Source organism: Haliaeetus leucocephalus, unplaced genomic scaffold (assembly GCF_000737465.1).
Source record: "Haliaeetus leucocephalus isolate CR32 unplaced genomic scaffold, Haliaeetus_leucocephalus-4.0 Scaffold616, whole genome shotgun sequence".
NCBI lineage: Eukaryota > Metazoa > Chordata > Aves > Accipitriformes > Accipitridae > Haliaeetus > Haliaeetus leucocephalus.
Genome location: NW_010973052.1, coordinates 5,583,098 through 5,599,468, shown reverse-complemented (window position 1 = coordinate 5,599,468; position 16,371 = coordinate 5,583,098). Strand labels below are relative to the sequence as shown.

The 16,371-nt window shown below is 40.5% G+C and overlaps 1 protein-coding gene across 2 annotated transcripts in view; it reads right to left on the bottom strand.

Moving 5' to 3' along the window:
- Positions 1-16,371, bottom strand: part of NOX4 (NADPH oxidase 4) — a 105,551-nt gene that overhangs the window by 49,080 nt on the left and 40,100 nt on the right. For both annotated transcript variants that reach the window (XM_010578248.1, XM_010578249.1), the window contains exon 11: positions 9,136-9,196. In XM_010578248.1, coding sequence (XP_010576550.1) covers positions 9,136-9,196 — 61 coding nt within the window. The remainder of the gene's footprint in view (positions 1-9,135; positions 9,197-16,371) is intronic.

Genomic DNA, 16,371 nt, shown 5'->3' with positions numbered 1-16,371 from the left:
CCCTCCTACAGTTTCTCCTCGCAGCGCTTTAGTTAATACTGAGATAATTGAGCCTCATTAAGAAAAGCCACGTTCAGCACGTAGCAACTGCCATTTCAAATTTCACTCAAAATTCGGATGCACTAGCAATTCATTTACCTTGCAGCATCTTAAACTCTATAGAGTATTTAAGGCATTTCTGCCTCGCCACCTTTTGAAATTTCAAAGCCCGATAAAAGAAAAAAATTGGGTTGTAATTACAAATTAATTTAGTGGACTGACACTCACAAAAAGATGCCTTTATATTAAAAAATGGATTGCACTGGCAGTCTGACTCCATTCACATCAGGAACTTGCCCCCACATCTGTGTTCTGCACTGGGTATCCACTTTTCTGAGGCATGGGATTACGAGGTTCATAGCCCAGTACAGAGCTGTGATTAGCATGCAGTTTTGTGTGTCATTTAAGTACGTACAAACTGCATAGCCATAAACATTTTCAGCTAAACTTTTCTATTCTGCTTATAGCAGATACCAAAATATCTATTCTGAGAAGTTGTGGAAACCTGCTGTTGGCCCATTGTCATGACATGGTGCTATCCGTGCAGGTTCTGAGGTTTGGTTTGTTTCTTTAAAGGAAGAAGTAACACTTTTGCAGCTGCCACATACCCGTTTTTTTCACAGGAATCCTATTTTTGCTGCTGATAACTATATAGTTGGTTGGTGGCAGATTTTTATTAATAATATTTATGATTTAATGGGACAGATCCCCAGGGGAGGACTGGGGCAGAGAAGAGCTGTGGCTGCAAGATTCCCCTCAAAAATTCTTGGATCACAGACTGGTTATATTTCGTTAGGGTGAAACCCAAATTCTCCAGCTACCACTCGATGCATCAGGGAAACAATGCACATATGAAAGTCAAAGGACTGGATGAAGCAACAGGAAGGTGTGTGGCACACGAATGCAGAGCTGGGTTGCAAGGGGCTGTAGGGAGTTGATGCTAAAATTTGTGGTGTAGGATTTGCTTCACATGAACAAGGCCAGCACTGATTTTAATGCATCTTGGAATACAAAAAGATTTTGGAAGTCAGTTGCTGTTTCAAGGAAGTCTGAAGTTTGGGGTGAGGACATGCAGCTGGTGAAAAGTGGGGTAAATATACTTACGGAATGAAGGAGAAAAAATAATGCAATAAAGGAAGTGGGATATCTTAACCAGAACTTCAACACTAATATCATGCCAACAAGGAGCTATACAATATTTGCTGTGTAAATAGGGTGAAAATGTCATTTAACCATGTTATTTGATCATGATGACATTTGCAATGTTGTGGGCATTTTAATTAACTCCCATAGAGTTAACTGCTGAGCACAGAACAAATTCTGAGCAAGTGATGGCCCCTCTCCCTTCCGATTCAAGCTTAGACAAGGCACCTGTAGAAATAGCAGACAGGTAGGAAAGACCAAGGAATAAGGAGCAATACAAGGTAGCAGGATAGGTAGTCTTCTGAATAGCCCAGTAACCACCACTGCTGGTGGTCTTTATGGCAAGAGAGAGCTGCATTTTAAATCATACCACAGCCCCAGTCAATGATGAGACCTCTACTGAAAGCAAGCCCGCTTCTGGATTTAAAAGGAATGTTAGAAGTGGAGAGGGTGCACAAAGCAAAGAGCCAGACAAATGCAAGGTTTCAAAACTTGAACTTAGAACAACAGATCAACTAAATCAAAGGTTCAAAGGTGCCATGCTCATTTTCTGTACATATTTGCACACAAAGAGGCAACAACGAAAATGCATACACATTATCCAGTGGTGGTTCTTGCTCTGAAATGAAGGAGGAAAGGGAAAAAAAAACCAAACAGGAAAACGCACTAAATTATGAAATCATCACAAAGTTGAGCTTCATTTTCACAAACAGCACAGAAGGAGTCCATGGACATCCAAAGGTAGAAGCCGAAAAATTTGCAGACTATTTCAACCCCAAGTTTTGGTTTTGGCTTATGTTAACTTCTGCATAGGAATTATTCTAAGAAATTCTGAAGCATCATGTGGGAATTGGGAGTGCAGAAAGACAACTGTCCCTTCTGACCATAAAGTTTATAAATATCAGCAGTTCCTACAGAAGTTTTTCCTATTTTTTTTAATGTTCCAAATTTGAAATATATTTTTCCTAATTAACTACCACATTTTTACAACCTGTTAAAAAAGGATCCCCAAAAGAAACCTTTCAAATCTACTTTTAAGATATTTTAACTAGCAATAGTTAAAGTGTAGTAACTCATAATTCCAAGTTGAAGTGTCTCTGCTTTTCTCTTCTGTCCTTGAGGGAGAAGTTTCAATGAACTGGGAACAAAACAAGATGATGTTTGGTAGGGATTCTTCAGTAAAACTTGAGTGGCATCTAGGGGTTTCCACTATTGCCCCCAGGGAAGTGCAGGCATGCATGAAGAGCTGGATGGGCTCTTGATGTGAACTCTCTCATTTCTTTAGAATCCATTACACACCTGAGCTTGTTAAAGGTGCCCATACAAAGGAACCAGAAAGTCCAGCCAGACTTTGTATATTCATTGCTTGAAGCAGCTGTGTACCCCTGCACAGAAACTACCACAAGAATGGGACTTCCCTAAGCATCCCTAAGCAAAGATTAACAGAAAACTGGTGAAACTAAGCAAGGACTTGCTTCCCTAGGCAAAGATTAACAGAAAACTGGTGAAACTAAGCAAGGACTTGCTTCCCTAGGCAAAGATTAACAGAAAAATGGTGAAACACAGGCAACTCCAGAACAGCAACTTTGCCTTCTGAAATAGGCAAACACAGCATATAGATAGTGATTACAAAACCAGAAATTCGCCTGGCAGTCCACTCAAATACATATCCTAGAGCTTTTCTATCTTGTGACTCTATTTGCAAAGTAGAGAGTAGCTTTTTGCTTTTTTTTACTACATTCATTTAGATCCCATCAGCTGCTACATGTTAATGTGCTCCACAGGTTTCATTCCTGTAGCTCATAAGGGTATTTAAAACATCTGAGGCACGGCAAGGAATCCTTCAGCCTTGTATTCTTGGATCAGCTCTTAACTACAGCAACATCCACACATCCTGTGCATATTATATCAAAGGACAAAAATAATTTACATCACTCAGCCATGCCATTTTCTATAATCGTTACATGATTAAAAAGATCCTGGAATATGCAAAAAGGTGGAAGTTTACAAATAACAGGATGCATGAAGAAAGTACTTCAGAGTAGGAGAAAATTTCCTTCCAGGCAACTTTCTCACTTAAAAATCTTTTTTCCCTGTAGAGGTAAAACTCATTAACTGTTCAAATTGGAGTTGACGAAAGTTATACTGTTTTGGTACTAAGTCAGCTGGAGTTCAAGTAATGTAAAACAATCCAGGTCTGCAGCCAAAAATTCAGATGTGTTCACCTTCAGCCTTAATTCTTTAATCAAAAGAAAGGGGCTTTCAGCATTGACCCAGTAAACTAAATCTGTTCTCCTTTTTCTCCATTCTCTTAATCCTTTTAGTGAGCTTGTTTGCAGTCATAAATAAAATAATTAATGAATGTTAATGGCAACAAAGAATAAAACTAGTATTCCTTACGGCACACTTTAGCTAATTATATTGTTAAGGCATTTTAACCTCCCAGTAATGTAACAGTATTACTTTTATTACTAATGTCAAATTATATAAAATGAAACACAATTAAACCTTTTTAGCACTCAATTCTGATATCTTCCTCAGAAGTGTAAGTAGAATTCACTGACAATATAAGAATCAGCAGTCATAAAATCTAGCAGGGGGAAATAACATCTATCCCATCCCTGTCTTCTGCTTCCAAAACCACATGTTGATTCTGCTGGAACAACCAACAGTACCACAACATTAACACTTCTACACCCTGGCAGAAATCTCATGGAATAACCAAACACAACAAAATACATGTTACTATGGAACGAAAAAGGCCGAAACCAAACAGAGCTTGAGGTAATAATAAAACAGTTGACCAACTGTTCATCACCAGTGACTATATATTTTTAAAGAAACTCAGTAGCAGTTATAGTGATCCTGGGACAACCTTGTCACATCCTGCGGGCAGACTTTGTAGTCTTATTATTCCTTCTTGTCAGCTTCTGCTTCACACATTTGTCCAGTCTGAATCAAAATCTACTAAGAATATAGTAGATACTGACTGAATGATCCACTACTTCAATATCTCTAAAACTGTCCCTGGGGTTACTGACAATAAAATATTGCTTCTTTGCTAGCTCCTACACTTGCTGATAAATTCCAGCTAAGCGCAGCAATGCACAGCGAGCCTTGGGATGCTTCAGGCATTCTCTAAACCAGGAGCTGCAAGGGCTTAACAAGGTCACATAGATACTCCTGAACAATTTGACAAACCCTCCCAGCCCAGCAAGTTTAGATCATTCTTCCTTCAGAGCCACTCAAAAGGTATGTTTATTTTCATCTGGGAAGCATGCAAAAAATCCTTAGTCAGCTTTCAACATCCCAAGCAACTGCCTTAAAATTTCTCTCTGTTTAAAAATAAGAAATCTGGGGTGTGTACTCTAAGCTGTCTCAGGTTTTAGTCCACAGAGAATTAAACAAGATCCATGCTTTCATGCATTTGCCATGTTCCAGAAAATTGTTGTTTTTAACTGAAAAATGTTCCCCCCCAAAACTTCCTGCTCCAAATCTGGACCTTCCAGAAAAAGGACTATGACAATATATCTGACATATAGATATGATTTATCTATATATCTATCTGACAAAAATTCACATTGTACCACATCAGATTCAAAATAAGGTAGTCACTACCTAAATGACCTAGCAACTGTGTTAGAATTAAGCAAAGATACGTATTTTCTGATGAGACCTAGAGTTTACTAGAGTGATGCAGACCGGTACCCCATGATCTGTCTGTTCTGGCTCTAACTGGAGAGTTCCCGCACACGTCAACACCTCCTGTTACCATGACATTTAGTAACCTATAGGACAGAAGTCTCAGATTCAATGGGTGGTATTAAAGTGCTCTTATGGCATCCCCACCATAAATACCATGCTGCTCAGAACGGTGGACAGGCCTTGCAGATGCCTCTAGGATCATACGCAATTACACAGCAGGATGATGTCACTACAAGATAAAAATTACCGTGGAGAGCAGAACAGCAGCAGTGTTTTAAACACAGTCCCACATCAATTTGTACCAGCAACACACTGCAACATAACAGCAATGTTTTATTGCCGTATGGCATGCAGTTCACCTTAACACCTCTGAGTGCTCCGTATTTGTTTTCCACAAAAACATGCTGCATGGCTTCAGAAGTCTGTTATTTCGGCATCATCAATATCACTTTCTGTCTCGCACCCCGAAGTTTGTCTAGTGAATGAGACACAATGTCTTGATACACTGCCGTGGGTTTTTTTCACTGCTGTCAAGTGGTTGGACATGAGGCATGGCCGGTGGCCTCTCTTTTTCCCTCTGGAGGTGCCAGATGAAATGTCAGCTTTAAGACTAAACAAGCAGTAGTACTTGAGGCAGCAGCAAGGACAGAGGAAGCATAAGGCTGATAGATGACAACGCTGATGACAAACTAGACAATAAGTGGCACAAAAAAAACCTTGCAAAAAACCCTTTTGTAAATACTAAGCCAACAATTTTTTCTAAGCTGAAGGAGAAACAGGTGACCACAGAGATAGGAGAGAAGCAGAATAAAACAGGTGTTTAGAGGGGAGGCTAGTAACAAGATCAGATTATTAGCTAATTCATGGATCTCACAGCTCTGATCCGGACACGAGCCATTGCAGGGACTTCAATGTTACTGCAGGGTTTAAAGCTGCCATCCACCAGCTCAGCTGCAGTGACTGCCAGGCAGCTGCAGAGGAAGACACGCTGACTTAGCTCTGAGCCACGGGGCTAAGCCAACCCGCAGGGCTTCACGTTTGAATTACCACAGATCGGCCACTGTAAAACCATTCTAACTTGGGTGTCTAAGTCACAGAATCATAGAATCATTTAGGTTGGAAAAGACCTTCAAGATCATCAAGTCCAACCATGAACCCTGCCCACTAAACCACGTCCTGAAACCCTGACAGGCTAACTAAGCTGTGGTCTACAGCCGGAGGTTTCGTCTCTGTAATATGATGAACTAACTGCATTAATAGTACGAGCCACCACAATGCCATAAACTGTTTTGTTAATACAATAGGGGCTGACTTACGTAGTCACATGTCAGCACAGGGATAGTAATTACATTATCACAAAACCATTCTTTAAGGAGGTCTGTAATAGCTGTTCTACTATTTGCAATACCCAGTGCACATGACAAAAGATGGAAAGCTCACGTTAGGAACTTTCACATGGGAAAAATCACAACTAACTGTCAATTAACTAAACTAACTACCTCTGAGGTAGTGATGTATATATGTAGACTCTCTTTACAATGAATGAAGCCTGGCTCATCTCATCCTAAACTAGACACATAAACAGGTCAGAGGTCTACAAAGGGAGCCATGGGAAGTATTCCAGGTGAAAGTATTTGCTACACAGGCATCTGAGGGCACATTACAGCAATACCAGTGCCTGTGTGTCTCTGTTTTCTGTGACAAACATGAAAGCTAAGCACAGTACAGTTACTAACACCACCATAACACAGATGAGAAGTGAAAGAGCTCAGATTTGTACTGGAAATTTATCTAAAGGATGCCACTGCCTACATAATGGGAGGGAATGTTGTTCCTTTATCCAAACCTGCTTCTGAGAAGGGCAGGTTCTCAGCTGTTCTAAGCTCAGATAGTACCATTTGATTTCAATGGAGCAAGAATACATCAGTTAGGAGTCTGGATTACCATTTGGTTTGCAAAGGTCTCAGAGCTACCATTTCTGAGGTTTCTTCCTCTCTTCCCTACTTTTTCTGTCCTACGTTTTTCATTATTCAAATCATTGCTTTAAAAAGCAAATAACAGTATTGCCTGAAAATCTACTAAATATCTGCTTCTATGCCAAAAATTATTTCTAGAGCGACGGCCTTTTTCAGAAGCTGCTTCTTGCAGCTTCTTCTATTGGACATTTAAAATTATATGCACTGGGATATGGGCAATAAATGACTTTCCGTAACAGCAACTTCTCATCAGGAGATGATAATTCTATCACCCCTTATCTTTTCTCTTGACGCGCAGTTGCTTTCCCAACCTACAAAACAAAGTCACTAAGGCCACGAGGTATTCTATTAAATTTTCAAAACATAAGACTCAGTGTCAGAGACTTGACCCAAAACATAACTTGCAGAATTGGTTTGCCAGCAGTGTGTATCCCCCCTCAAGTCCTTACAGCTAATGGCAGGAAATTGTTCCTTCACATCTCCCAGGTACAGGCAGCAGAAGCTGAAGCCAGCAACAGGAGAAACGTCTAAATCTAACCAGCTCTTCTCTGCATTTCACAGTGTATCTGCACTCTTCTTGCCTCCTTTTAATTTAGGCTTGTAATTGAGTTCTCTGAAATAAATTGTTAACTTTCTTTGGAGTCAGGCATAAACTGTCAGGAATGTGAAAATGTGATACAAAAGAGAATTTGAATAAATAGGATAAAGGCTGAGAGAATAGGTCATGAGAAGAGCTCAAATGACACTATGTCGCACAAAAACTTCTCCAGCCTAATATTCTGTCTGCAGAAGCAGCCATTAGAGCATGCTTAAGAAAGATTATAAGGAACGTGGCAAATATAATAATCCTTCCTCAAACAGCCAGAGGATTAGAGACCATTAATTGTCACAGGGCTTAAGGGACCGAGTGAGAACAGGGCTCCATGGCACAGATGCAGCATAAAGGGTTGGGTGAACTGTCTGCTTCTCAACAGCACATTTGACCCGGGGAGAGATACCCCATTTAGCAAAACTACTACAACAAATGGTCTCTGTAATGTGACAGTGTCCTGAATCTCATACAGTCCTACCTAGCCAGACCTGCCTCTCAAAGGACAATATAGACACTGAGTTGGGAGAATAACATTTAAATGCTAATAGAGGCAATTCACGCCACAGAAGCAATCAGAAAACTTAAAAGATGTCGCTTCTTTGGGAAAACTGATTTAGTTAGCACTTCTCCACTCCACTTGTCCCAATAGCCTCCTGTCCTCTCCCAGGTAGGAATGATGCTTAACAACAAAAGAGCCATCATACTGGGGCAGACCAGAGACTAATTAGGCCCATAATCTGCCTCTGTCTGGCCAACACCCTATACTTCGAGCACGAACAGAACATCAGGGTGATTAAGGAGCACACATGCATATGGCACTGCCCTCCTAACCTTTGCCTATTAAAGGTCCAGCGACTTCCATAGCCAAGTACGCAGCCAGACCAAGTTCAACGGATATTCATGGACTTATTCTCCCTGAATTGGTCTAATCGCTTTTAGGGCGACAAGCTCATTTGACTTAGTTCCACAAACACACAAGCTGATACAAACTAACATGAAAAACATTTCTGCATAAGAAATGAACAAGAAGGTGTTGCGTATTTGTCTTCTTTGCAAGGAAATGTTATGCTAAGCAAGAAAAAAGTCAGCCACCAAGGAATAATGACAACTATCGCTTGAGTATACAACTGTCACAGGGAGCAGCGAATTACCATTCTCCTCTGCAGGGAATCCTGGCTTACACTCCTGGTCTGGAGGACATTCAAAGAGCAATGGAAGAGCATGGAAGAACATGAAAGCAACCTGTAATCTCAGTGTACCATAGGCGTTAATTAACCTGGCTGCCATCCAAACTGCTGGCATCAAAATCCGCTTATCTGGGAGCTGCACATTTCAGCATTTCTGCAGGCACTACTACGCAGAGAGGCACTGCACTGCACAGGGGTAGCAGGCTACCGAAAAATAAGAAAAAGAGGCAGAAACGGAGGAACGCTGAAAATCGTTACAGTGCCATCAGAAGATCTGTTAGTAGTTGGAAAAACTTGTTACCTGAAGAAATGTACATCTGAATAAAGCAGGGGTTGCATCAAGAATGTAATAAAAACAACTTTGGGAAAACAAGCATGAACGATCTCTAGTGAGAATACACCACAATCAAGGTACAATTGTACTGAAGCCAGAAAGGGATAACAGTTCAAGTAAAGGTATTTGTCTCTGAAAAGGAATTGTTTTTCTACATACCTGTCCAGTCTCCTACTACTTTAAGGTGGACCCCAAACGTTGCTTTGGTATCTGTAGGGCACTAAAAATATTAAATATATTAAGGACCACTTCTGAGTAACAAGAAAATAACAAAATGCATTCAAAGTACAGTTGTTAAGACAGAACCTGATGTAAATAGGTCATTCCTGAGCAGTCATACCCTTTAAAAAGCAAGTCTAGCATCAGTACAGTTCAGGAAGCCAAGCATGGCTAGTCTCCCCACAGTCTTAACCCTTTCTTCTGGTCACAGAGGAGTTTGGGATGGGCTTGTCTTGGGAGGGTGAGTTGGAACAGCCACTTCACTAGGCATTACTCAGCAATGATACCAACTGAGGATACAACAGCACAGAAATACTCCCTCTACTATTGACACTTATCATTGAAAATCAGGAATTGCCCCATCACTCCTAAAACAAGGCATTTAAAAGACTTCTGGTTCTTGAATGTCAGGGCACATGTTTTCAAGTTGATCACTCACACAACTGATGCTTTCTTCTAAATGGAAACTGAAATTTGCTGCATTTCACAAGAGCTTAGAGTTTGCAAAGGAGAAAGACCAGATTGCATGGCACATCATAAAAATCACTTTACAGCCACCATTCTCTCACTCTGCACCTATGCCCTCGCCTCGGGGCTACTTACTTGTGACTATCAACACAGGAATGATATTATTCACAATCTTATCCACACTATGGCATCTAAAAACCTCCAGTCAAGCCATGTCAAAAGTCTAAGGAGCCCCCTCAGTTTTGTTCTTTGTTAGCTACAGGGAGATTTCAAATGCACTGTCCGGACAGCTTTTGCAGGTACACCAAATGATAAACAGGACAAGCAACCATTCTTCAAGAAAAGATTCTTCACTTTCCTTCTATAAACCAACACCATTGGTTTCTTTTTGATAGAAGATATTACTACTGAGTTTTGATGCCTTTCTTAGAACCTGTTAATGACTGATCCAAGCTCCATCACGAATCTAACAAACACCCAACAGATGACACTCCTGTCTTTTTTTTTTTTCTACAGCTACAGACAAATATGAATTCTGAGGAGAGGGCTTAAATTCAAGGAACACATCTATATTATAAATATAAGAGGCCCAGGTAAGGAATCCAAGCACCAAATACTCAATCATCCATCATGCTTGTGAGGACACTCCTTGGCTCTGTTCTGGACCATTACCATTACCATTCCCAAGATAATCTGTTAGGCAGTGGGAAATCGCTGGTCTCAGGTCTGAGGATCGGTTCCTATCAGTTCCTTATTTAGCAGCAGACACAGATAAAAGGTTAGTATTCTCTACGCCTTGGCAAGCCTAGAACAGGGAATACAATGTCCCAGCTAGTCACTCCATTTTCCTGATGGGGAAGCGCATTCTTGTGAAGAGTACCAATTACTAGACAGATTAATATTCAATTCCTTGCCATCTTTAAAGTCTTCCTATAAAAATTTGGTACAGAAACTTAATCAGAATTATTTCAGCAAGCCTTAGCCTTCAAAAAAATGGCATCAAGGGAGGGATGCGGACAAACCTCCCACAACAAGGCCAGTATTTGCTGTGGCTTGTTACAATGTCCGCCAACAAAAATATCAAGACCAATTCTGCATATAAAAGTAGGTAAGCAGTCTCTCAGCTAGAAAGTTGCATACTGGCAGCAAAAAGATCTGTTCTCCTGGGGGCTTCTATAAGAGCATTTAGCAGAGTTTATTTTTCAGTCTGGGCTGTCCCAGGGCTCTCTGTGTTTCACAGGAGGTTGAGTGATTTTCTTAGCCCAACTATGCACTGTCCCAGTTCAGCATATCTTCTATAAAATTGTCTGTCATTCCCTCCTTCCATTAAAGTTAATGGCAGAATACTCCTTGTCTCCAGCCAGAATAGGTTCAAACCTGTTATCCTTTACATTACCCTTCTGACTAACTCCTTTCTGCACTACTTTGAAAAATTATCTAATAAAAAAGAGATTTATTTCTCTTTGGACTTTAGGAAGCCTATTTTGATACCTATAACTGGGTATAAGAGTTCCTCAGAGAGTTCTGCAAAAATCTTATTGTGCTGCTAAATCTTACCAGAAGAAACACATGCATCATCTAGGCTACACAGAGTGAATTTCCCTCAGTTTGAGAGACAGCAAGATTGTAGATGGTCCAGCAAAGGGCCACCAAGACAATGAGAAGACTGGAGAACCTGACATACAAAGAGAGGTCAAAAAGCGAATGTGTGTAACCCACAGATGAGAAGTCTCAGGGAGATCACTCTCTTCTAATACCTAAAAAAACAGCTGTAGAGCAGATGAAGGTGCTCTCTTTGGCACCATGCATGGTGACAGGACAAGAGACCAGGGGCACAAGATGATTCAGGGAAAATTTCATCTGGATATAAGAAAAATATTCTTCACCATGGAATAGGTAGCCAGAGAAATGGTGCAGTATCTCTTGCTAATTCAGCTTCACAGGTCCCTGGATAACCTAATCTACGGCCCTTGCACCAGAAGGTTGACCCAGACAATCTCCAGAGGCCTCTTCCGACTTAAGACTTTCCTATGGACCTGTAATTTTAACTTTTAAAAAAGTACGTTTTTACTGCATGGAACGCTTATTTTACCTCTCTCATCTCCATAAACACAATTAAGTCTCCAAACTGTGGCTTTTTCCAAACTGTTAGAGAATATATTCCAGAAGCTTAAGAAAATATTCAAAGACAGTTTTCCAGAAGTTTAATCATGGAAGTGGGTAAACTTTCCCATGTTATTAACAGACCACTGGGCACGTGTAATGAAGCGCAATGAAAATATCATCTCAGATATTTAACCTTTTCCATGAAAACACAGAATCATAGGATAGCTGAGACTAGAAAGCACCTCTGGAGACTGGCTACTTCAATCCTTCTGCTCAAGCAGGGTACGCGAGAGCAGGTGGCCCAGGACAGTGTCCAGTTGCGCTTTCAATGTCTCCAAGGATGGAGACTCCACAGCCTCTCTGGGCAACCTGTGCCACCCTCACAGAAAAAGTGGGTTTTTTTCTTATGTTCAGATGGAGCCTCCTGTATTTCAGTTCATGTTGTCCTGTCACTGGGTGCCACTGAGAAGAGTCTGGCTCTGTTTTCTTCACTCCTCCATCAGTTCCAGCTCTCTCAGCCTCTCCTCATATGAGAGATGCTCCAGTTCCTTAACCATCTTCATGGCCCTTCGTGCTCCAATATGTCCATTTCTCTCTTGTACTGGCTATCCCAGAACTCGACTCATAGCTCCACATATATGTCACCAGTGCTGAGCAGAGGAAAAGGGTCATCTCCCTCAACCTGCTGGCAATGCTCTGCCTAATACAGCCCAGGAGGCTGTTGGCCCTCCTTGCTCCAAGGCCATATTGCTGGCTCGTGGGCAACCCGGGGTCCACCAGGACTCCCTGGTCATTCTCTGCTGAGCTGCTTTCCAGCCAGTCAGTTCCCAACACGGACTAGTACCTGGGGTTATTCCTCACCAGAGGCAGGATTTGGCAATTCCCTTTTATGATCTTCATGAGGTTACCGTCAGCCCATTTTTCCAGCCTCTCAAGGTCACTCAAATGGAAGCACAACCACCTAGTGTTTCAACCACTCTTCCCAGTTTTGTAGCATTTGCAAACCCGTATTGACTCCTGAGGTACACCACTACTGACTGCCCTCCAGCTGGACTTCATGCTACTGATCACTGTCCTTTCAGCCCAGCAGTTCAGCCAGTTTTCCACCCACCTCCCTGCCTGTTCATCTACTCTGAACTTCATCAGTTTCTCTATGAGGATTTTATGAGAAAGTGTCAAAAATCTTGTGAATTATGATGCTCTTGTCCATTTTTACATATCTAAGTCTCTGATCGCCTATTTTACTTTTAATTTGCCATAACTCATCTTTAAAACACTGCACAGCTAAACACTGCTTCAAGATCCTTATTACAGTCAGTTCATACACACATTTAAATTGACATCTATTTATGTCCTATGAAGAAAAGCACAAGCTGAAGCAGCCTCTTGAATTGGAAATCAAGAGAATAATGATATGAGCCTTGGTCAAATAAAGGCATATCAAAGTGGCCTCAGCAACGCATGATGTCCTGTCTGCAGCTGTAAACAAAAAGAACTAAAATTGTTTTTTAAATGTGTTTTGGCAAATAGTACTTGGATTTCCCCTGACCCTTTTAATCTGGGAGCCCTAAGAAAAAATCCAGTGACTATTAACTGTACTGTAGCAAGAGCTGCATGCAGCCCCTTATTTTTTCCTTATTGCCCAGTACACTGCCCAAGAGGAAATTGTAAAGATTAGCCAATCTTGAAATAAAAAAATACTTTTCTCTTACTTCTTTTTCCTTAAATAAACAATGTTTTCCAAATAGGTAAATCACTAACTTGAATAGTTTGTAATGAGAAGGGACGTTAGACGTTGTTAAACAAAAGATCACAAGTGTTAAGTTTTTCAGCAGTTCTTTCTGCATTTTGAAGACTTAAATGAACCTCATTTGCCGCACTCATTTGATTAAAATGCTATGGTACACAAATTAACTGGCAGATAGATAGTGTAATTACGTGAAGCTAAGTTAATCTTATTCTAACCTCAAGCTATCTATACCTTTAAAAAGTGAAAGATTTCACAGGTAGGAACGTCTACACTAATCAGAATATCTGCCAGCATTTGTTATCCTCCAAAAACAATTGAAAACCAAAGGAATTCTGTTAAATTTAACAGAGCTGTGCAGATTTACACCCCCAGAGGAACCAAACTATGTTCTTAGCATTGGAAAGTTGGTAGATTTCCTCAGAGCTGTTAACCACATGTGACCAAGTTTACAATGCCTTTTTTTTTTTTTAATGTATTTTCACATTCAAAGCAGTGAGAATAGTATTTTATACGTAGTTAAAACTAATGGAATACAGATTGTTCTATATCTTGATGAAAAAACACCTTTCCATATTTTTTTTTCCTTTTTTTCCAAGCTAACTTGAAATACAAATGCAAATTATCACATAGGGAATTTGCAACAATCCCTGGAGAATTTTATGCTTATAAGCCACCAAATTAATTACACTCACCGGTAGCTGTAGCTCTACTATTTATCTCTATGCTGAGATAAAATTTAGATGACAGTTTTTAACAATCTTAATAATCTAATTTACTAATGTTTAATGCACTACTAGATTAATACATACTTGAAATGTATTTTATTTATCAGTTTTACATTGCGAACACAATTACATGCACTCTCTCAGAAGTACTAATGCATACGGCAGGATAACACTGCAGAACACCTATTATCAGAAAAAAGGAGATGAAAGGGATGCCCAGGTTAGGTACCCCCATGTAGCTCTGCAAATAAAGCTCCTTACAAGTTCCTGTGGAGATACTGCTCTCAAACTGATACACCACAGTAAACACCAACTTCTGTGTTTGATGCTGTAGTAGGTGGCCTGAACAGTGCCCAAAGTTACAAAGAATATCTATGCCACAGCTGGAAGAACAAAGTGAAACCTCATCTTTGTCTGATTTGGGGAACTAAAAATCTCACTGTGGAGTTTGTTTAAATATAGGGAAACTCCTTCAAAGAAGGCTTTCACTTTGGGGAAAAAGCCACGATATGATCCTAATATGGATTTGCAGATATCCTGGCAGGGACTGTAAACACTGCTGAGCCCCTGATCTTTTTCCATCCCTCTGCCCACCTGCCAGGGTAAACCAGCTGCACCGTGAACCCCGTTTCATCAGCATATCCTTGCTCCAGACTCAGACGAACCCTTACACAGATCAAGAAAAACACATTAAAGACTTAGCATGTTTGGGAAAGAGGCAGAATTGAGGGGAAAAAAAGAACTAAACACAACCAACTTATTTTCCCCCCTGTAGAGAGGAGGAAAAAAAAAAGAAAAAAAAGAAAAGGTTTTCAACTTTGTCAACTGACAAGAAAATGTGAACCTCGGAAGCTCAGTAAGCTGTAGCTTGTCTGGTTTCATACAGAACTGATATAAACATTCCTAAAATGATTCATCCTGACATCAGAAAATGAAGAGGAGTGATGACAAACACAGGCATGCTATATAAAGGTAGCCAAAAAATAGTAGCTAGACTTCAGTCTGACTCATAGGAGGTGACCTCTGTTACACCGGGTTACCCCTGTTTTAACTAATGAATCCCATATGAAGCAAATTTCACAGGAAAAAAAGTTAACCTGAGGAGTTACTCTTCTAAATACCTCTCTGCCTCAAAGGCTAGGAGATTCTCTAAAATGGCTCTGTTTATTTTTCTGTTTCGTGTTACTTTATAGATCGGATTTTGTCTAAGAGCTTTCCCTGTTAGAGATTTGGCCTTACAGCTCTCCTAATTTAACTGGCAGACATCAGCAGACATTATAACATCTCTGAACCATGGGGAGATCCTAACCATGGAGCATGATTTAAGTGTCAAGGGTGTCTGGATGATCAAGGCAAGACCACCATGCCTTGAATACTCATTGCTTCAGCCAGAGCCCTCCCATTGCAGAGCCGACTCCTTGCAAGCAGTCCAGCTGCAGAAACATACCCCAAACAATCTTCCCTTTCACTTTCCATTCCCTTATACTCCTTGTTGTACAACCCCAAACACCTGCAGTGTAGCTAGTGGAAAAAACACACCATAACACTGTGGGATGCTCAAGATGCATCACCGGTCAGCTGCAGTGCCAAGAAGGACTGTTCTGGTCATCTGGGGTCTAACTTCTTCTGTAACATAAACCACAAACCCACACCCACTAATTCCTGTGAATCTGTAGTTCAGCATTTGCTACTTCACTCCCTGCAGCCTCAGTCGTTAAATTACTCTCAACAATCTTTTTTTTTCTTAGGTCTCAGTCTATGAGCATTTCTTCCTTGATTTCACTCTTGCACCACAAGAAAACACAGATCTTTACTGTAATAGATTAGGATTGTAAATAGACCAATAGTTGCATAAAATAAATACATTGTTGAAAAAATAATATGAAATTACTTTATTTGTTTTCTAGTAAGTCTGTAATAGCCCAACTGCTACTCTATTGCTGCTACAGATGCACTACAAAGATACACTTCTACAGACTAGTCAGTATTTCTTTACCTCTGCAGTTCAATCACGGTAACAAACTTACTGACTACCCTTTCACCCCAGGAGACACATTACATTTCACAGGATCACAAATCATCATACAATGCACAAGCTGAAAGGAACCCATAAGGATCATCAAGTCC